This window comes from Anneissia japonica, unplaced genomic scaffold, assembly GCF_011630105.1.
Source record: "Anneissia japonica isolate Jap-2015-1 unplaced genomic scaffold, ASM1163010v1 scaffold287778_len1315358_cov176, whole genome shotgun sequence".
In the NCBI taxonomy this organism is placed as follows: domain Eukaryota; kingdom Metazoa; phylum Echinodermata; class Crinoidea; order Comatulida; family Comatulidae; genus Anneissia; species Anneissia japonica.
The window spans coordinates 469,660-475,659 of record NW_022702824.1 but is presented as its reverse complement, the minus strand read 5'-3'; the positions used below and the strand labels follow the sequence as shown (position 1 = coordinate 475,659).

The window sequence follows — 6,000 nt, the reverse complement described above, 5'->3', positions numbered from 1 at the left end:
TCCTAAGAATGTAGGTAACGAAGATGTACATGTGAGCCACAGCAATAAGTGGAGGTGCCAGAAGAGGTCTACTAAAATACTCGGAGACAATCTTAAGACGTTGTTTCTTCCAGTAATAGTCAGAATTGTCCTGCACTACAGAGAAGGTGTAACTGTAAACAAAGAATAACCAAATGTCATCAGAACAATTCGTATCATGCTTAGATTAATAATGTATTTTTGACATCATAAAATTGAGAAACACTGAAACAACCATAGTGCGCACAAAAATAATTGACAAAAGAAACATCCAGCAAATCATGCAATATTTAGGAATGCCTAACCAGTGCCCTAGTATATAGAACCACTATAACAATGCAAAAAAAAACAACAAAAAAAACACACAAATATACATGCCTATCAGGAGGACCATTCAAACAAATGTATAATAAACATACAAAATCATTTAGAGAAAGAACTAAAAAGAAAGGGATTCTAACATGCAATAAAGTGGGATCTTTTAAAATCAGTGTTTTTAATACTTTTTAAGCAATATATTGTGATTTGAACTTTTACCTGATATCTATAATGTATTAGAATCTGAGAACAGGTGTCTATTTTTTTTAAAAATCAGTCCACACATAAAAAGTTGAAAAACAAAGTTTAAACTTTCTACTTGAGTGATGTGTATCTGTATACTAGTGGTATAAATTTCATAATTAATATTAAAGTCAGGCTTCAAAGGGAAAAAATGTTGGTATGTTGTAGAACTGATTTTCCTTTGACAGAAAAAAGTTTTGACGAAAAACTGGGTAACATTTTTTATGAGATTTTTGAATATTTAAAAACTGGGGGAAAAGGGTTTTAAAATGGGTGGTTACACCCCTTTTTCCCCCAGTTTTCAAATATTCAAATATCTCATAAAAAATGTTACCCAGTTTTTCGTCAAAACTTTTTTCTGTCAGCTTAAAACACAACTTTTACAAACCAGCTCTACAACATTTTTTTAAGTGTCCACAGTGTCATCCGGTTGGTCAAAGTAGGAGGTAGTTTTAGGGTCAATGGTCCTGAAACCATGTTCAGCACCCCATCATACCTTCATTATTGGTCTATATACCTTGCATACTTTTATACATGAAGTAGTATGAGCATATTCATCACATATTTAATTTTAACTTCATTACTCAAAAGAATCATGAGGCAAAAGTCCCCGTTAGCAGAAATGGTCCATATAGTGAGCTGTCTGGTAGTTGAGAGTGAGCTATCTGGTAGTTGAGAGGGAGCTGTTAGCAGCTCCATAAACTTAACTTTAATTGGTTTTAAGAGTCCATTGGGAGTTAACAAGAGAGTCCTGGCCAGCAACATATAGCCATTGGAATGTAAACAAGAAACCCATTACAATCACTCACTTCATCTCATGGGCTTCAGTGGCAATAAATAATTTAAGAACCCTTCGCTATTCAACAAACCAGCAGGATGTATATCCCGGGTTTTTTCCAAAATCCGGGTGCCATGGACCAGTTCTGATAATGGCCAGATATGCAGCATGTAAAGCAAAAATCTATTTTCACACAATGCTTCGGGGGAATTTTAGAGGCAGATAACATTCTAATAAAATATGCTAAACAAATTTGAATGGTATTTCTTGAAATAGGTCCCAATTATCAGTCTATGTTGCGAATTGCAACTTTTTATCTTTGTTATTCCAGATGATATAGCTTCGTAAAAACTGTACTAAGTTAAAGGAGTCATTACCAGAATGAAAAAAGACGACGTGGTACCTATATTTCAATAGGTCATTAAAAACTGCTTGGAAATTGAAGCTGAAATCTTGGACTTTTTCTTTCGACATATCAACGTATTTTTTAGAATTTTTTTAAAAAAGAAAAGTACCAATCCAATCATGGGCATGGTGGTGGATTTGACATATTTATTCCTGGCTTATTTTTACAGTATTTATTTTTTTCAAAATTATTGAAAAGGAATATTTTATCTTGTTTTTGTAATGCTTAATGACCTTTGATCAGAAATACCTGAACACCCTCTATACACTGCCTGATGCTTATGCATATGTATGTTTGTGTAAATTAATGATAATGGTCGCCCATAACCAGACAGCAATATAATACTGTTCCATGCATAGGCTGACAACCCATGGACATTCATTGATCCCTTACACCATTAAATACATACACACTCTACCAAACCATATTCACCCATAAACGAACGCTTACATAAAAAACATTAAAATGTTAATATAATATGTTGAAGCTTGCGGTACACCATGTAAGTAGTTCTGAAAAGAACTGTTGTAGTTGAGAAAGTCTCGACGTTTCGATTGAGATGCTTCAATGGTCTTCAGGAGAATAATATTTGTTTGGAGTGTCTGCAGATATTATTCTCCTGAAGACGATTGAAGCATCTCAATCGAAACGTCGAGACTTTCTCAACTACAACAGTTCTTTTCAGAACTACTTACTTGGTGTACCGCAAGCTTCAACATATATATTATTTCTTCGCCATGCATTAAACCTTTAAAAAAAAAAATGTTAATCTCACCTAAACATTGCAATAAGTAGGTTAAGCAGTAACACATTGCTTAACAACATGTATCCAGCTAATAAACAGATAGCAACCCATGAAAATTCAGGGCAGGGGTCATCAATGTCTCCGACAGATCCTTCGGTTATTGGGGTGCAACTACCAGACTCGCCTGGAAAGCAGAAAAAGAAAATTCATGTTGCATTTACTGGAAATTAAAAAAATGTGTGACCTCTCCATTGTATGGTGCAATCAATCAGCTATAACCATGGTTCTTCAATGTCTCCGACAGATCCTTTGGTAGGTGTACATCTGTAAGATTTGGAAAGCACAAAAGAAAAAACAACAAAAATAGAAGATGATTGTTGCTTTATGTATTGTAATGAATGTATGAATAAATAAATGACACTCCCACCACTTGGACCAACCAGTGAACTGCTAATTAAATTTGTCCCAAATTCCATTCACATTCTTTTACTCAAACATGATGGTAAGCGAGGGGAACAATATTTTAATAATTATTTCAATGGTTTCCTTATTCTTCATAAAAAAAAAACCTTATGAATTTGATGTAACGTATATACTACCTTCATCACTGGACTCTTTTTTAAATTTCAACTCACTGTTGTGGCCAAATTATTATTATTTTTTTATCTGACGACCCATCAGAACACCCGTTCGGCACATGGAAAGTAGTTGGATTATTCCGAGAACATAATTTACATACAGCTGATGTCTGAATTTTTCATCCACAGAAAATAATTTCTGTTCAAAGTGTATTACTATTAGACACTAGCTTAAAACAGACCCCAGGGCTTTTATCACTTTCTGACTCGAGTATTTTACAATGTACTTTTAATGAATTAAGTTTCTTATTCCATTTGGCTTCAAATTTAAACAGAGGAAGGAGAAAGACTTAGGAATAGAAATCGATAATTACGGGAAGTGAAAACAACAATGTGTGGATTCATTTGAATAAAGCCCGAAAAGCTCAATTCCGGCAAGCAAAATTGCGACAGCGGAACTTTGTAACATGGTGGGAAGAGAAGGCGATATGCCGGAGCGACCATTGGCATGAGAAATCATGGTTAGACAGTGGAAGCCTACAAATTAACATAGGTGGGTCGTCAGTTATCCAAAAGAATTATTTCCAAAGAGGAGTAAGAAATTTCAGAAAAAGGTTTGAACTTTGTTACACATGAGCCATAATAAATTTACAGTAGAGAACGTACATCATAGTAGCATCTGAATTAGCTATTGCATGATGGGAATGTGGTCAGCGTTAAGATTTCTACAATACTTCAATCTGCTAAACCATCTACTCTACTAAATTTTACAGTGAAACAGAATGCAACCCTAATAGGTCTAGTAAAGATAAAGAAATTACCATATTACCATCCAATAAAGGAAGAACTGCATTATCCTAGACACTAAAGATTATGAAGAAAATGCCATGGACCTGCTTTCAGACACCGCAAATCACAAAATCTTGAAATATAATTCTACACAAAAGCTTATAGCATTCATTGATGGAAATTTTGAACCAACGGTGGAAGGATGGAAATTAGAATGAGAAGGATAAGTCATTTTGAACCGTGGAAGTAACACCCAGATTGTGCTGCCTACCAAAGGCCTATCGTGCATGTAGATAGCAATTGAACCATTTATTACAAGAATGAAAAACTACTTACAAACATTTTAAAAACCGTTATTGGGTAACAATACTGAACACCATCTAAATAATTCGAATTAGTAAGGCAAGTACCTACTGGTGAAGCCTTGAAGTTTGTTAAAAACTTACTGGTAGAAGAAAATACCACCTTGAAGGATAGAAACAAGCTCACTGCTGAAGGCATCATGGAACTAGTATCATTGGTGATTAATACCACATATTTCAATTTTGATTCAAAAATCTACAGAAAGAAAGGTAGTATCACAATAGGCAACCCAGTAAGTCAGATAAATTGCCAATATGTATCTGAAATGGATAGAACAACAGGAAGCCTTAAGAACTGACAACTTGAACATAAAACCCAGTTTTTGGAGAAGATTATTGATGATATCATTGCTTTTCTCCAACATGCGGTCAACGAATTCAAGTCTCATGTGATCCCACACAAAATACACAGTGGCATACCCATGATTTAAGGAAGGGGGCTGAAACCGGACCACGTCATCTTTACCATGATTGACGCAGAGGTGCATAAATGTTCAGAATTTTGTACATCTTGATGCCCAAAAATTAAACTTACCGTAAATGCTTAAATAAGCGCCGCAGCTCTTATTAAATTTTTGGGGGCCTAAGCGTGGCGCTTATTCAAGAGCGGTCCTTATTTGAGAGCAGCTCTTATAAAAAAATATTAGCGTGGTGCTTTCCATGCCCTTTCCCATGTTACCTATCTCATGTATTCCCGTAGTTCAGTAGGCCTATCATAGGTCCTACGTCATTGTAAATAAAGTTTATAAAGAAATGCTTGTGTCTTCATTGTGCTATTTATTCATTTTAACACTGTATACCTTGTATTTGAAACCCTGTTTCATTACACACAGGGCAGTAAATACTCTAAAATAAGCGCAACGGCAGTGCTTAGCAAAAAAAAAAAATCAGGTTTGGTGCAGCGCTTATTAGAGAGCGGCAGTTATTCAAGCATGTGGCATAAATTTGAGCTTTGAAAATTATTATTAGTTTGATGAGTGTGGTGTCATCATCAAATAAACACCTGGTAATCATCAATAATCAATATAATACTAAAACAATCATAAGTCGAGATATATTGTGATTTCTCATCAGAAATATTTAATAAATATAAAGCTGCATGGTATTGGTCACATGGAAAAAAAATTAACCTATAATAACTACATGCCATTAACTAAATTATTACCTTCGATGTTTTCCAGAAAAAGTTCTCCATACATCTGGAAATATGATTGAAAGAACACTCCCTTGATCACTGGTATAAATCCATCTGTGTTCGGAAACATAATGGCTTGGGAAGCGACGCCGTAAGCTACCAGGAACACAAATAATATATACATAAAGAATGCTAGATCCACCACCTACGAAAAGGACATATACTAATGATGATAATAATAACAAATATCTTATTATCTTCTGCAATATCTTATATAAACAATATTACTACAGTTGTCTCACGCATAATGCAACTTTATGTACAACTATGACCAACATTAATTACAAAATTCTGTAAGACCGTGTGCACAGTTTTTGGGTTTACAAACCTGGTCTAAGCAAATACACACATATAGAAATAGATAATAAATGTCTGAAGGCCAAATCTATCTATTAGAAGAATTATTACTTTACATAATAATCAATAATTTTATTAACATTAACGTACAATGATGGTTGTGATGAAATTGTGGTAAATATGAAAATGGTGATGTAGATAGCAGTGATGGAGAAAATGATACTTATGATAATAATAATTATGGTGATAAAGATTGCAATGAAAATACAGT

The 6,000-nt window shown here is 34.3% G+C and overlaps 1 protein-coding gene across 2 annotated transcripts in view; it reads right to left on the bottom strand.

Annotated features, from left to right (window-relative positions):
• LOC117104047 (transient receptor potential cation channel subfamily M member-like 2) overlaps window positions 1–6,000 on the bottom strand; it is a 58,441-nt gene that overhangs the window by 15,583 nt on the left and 36,858 nt on the right. For both annotated transcript variants that reach the window (XM_033244703.1, XM_033244704.1), the window contains exons 19-21: window positions 5,403–5,577; window positions 2,539–2,692; window positions 1–152 (exon numbers count right to left, since the gene is read on the bottom strand). The exon at window positions 1–152 is cut by the window's left edge and continues 54 nt beyond it. In XM_033244703.1, the coding sequence (XP_033100594.1) occupies window positions 1–152; window positions 2,539–2,692; window positions 5,403–5,577 (481 nt within the window). The remainder of the gene's footprint in view (window positions 153–2,538; window positions 2,693–5,402; window positions 5,578–6,000) is intronic.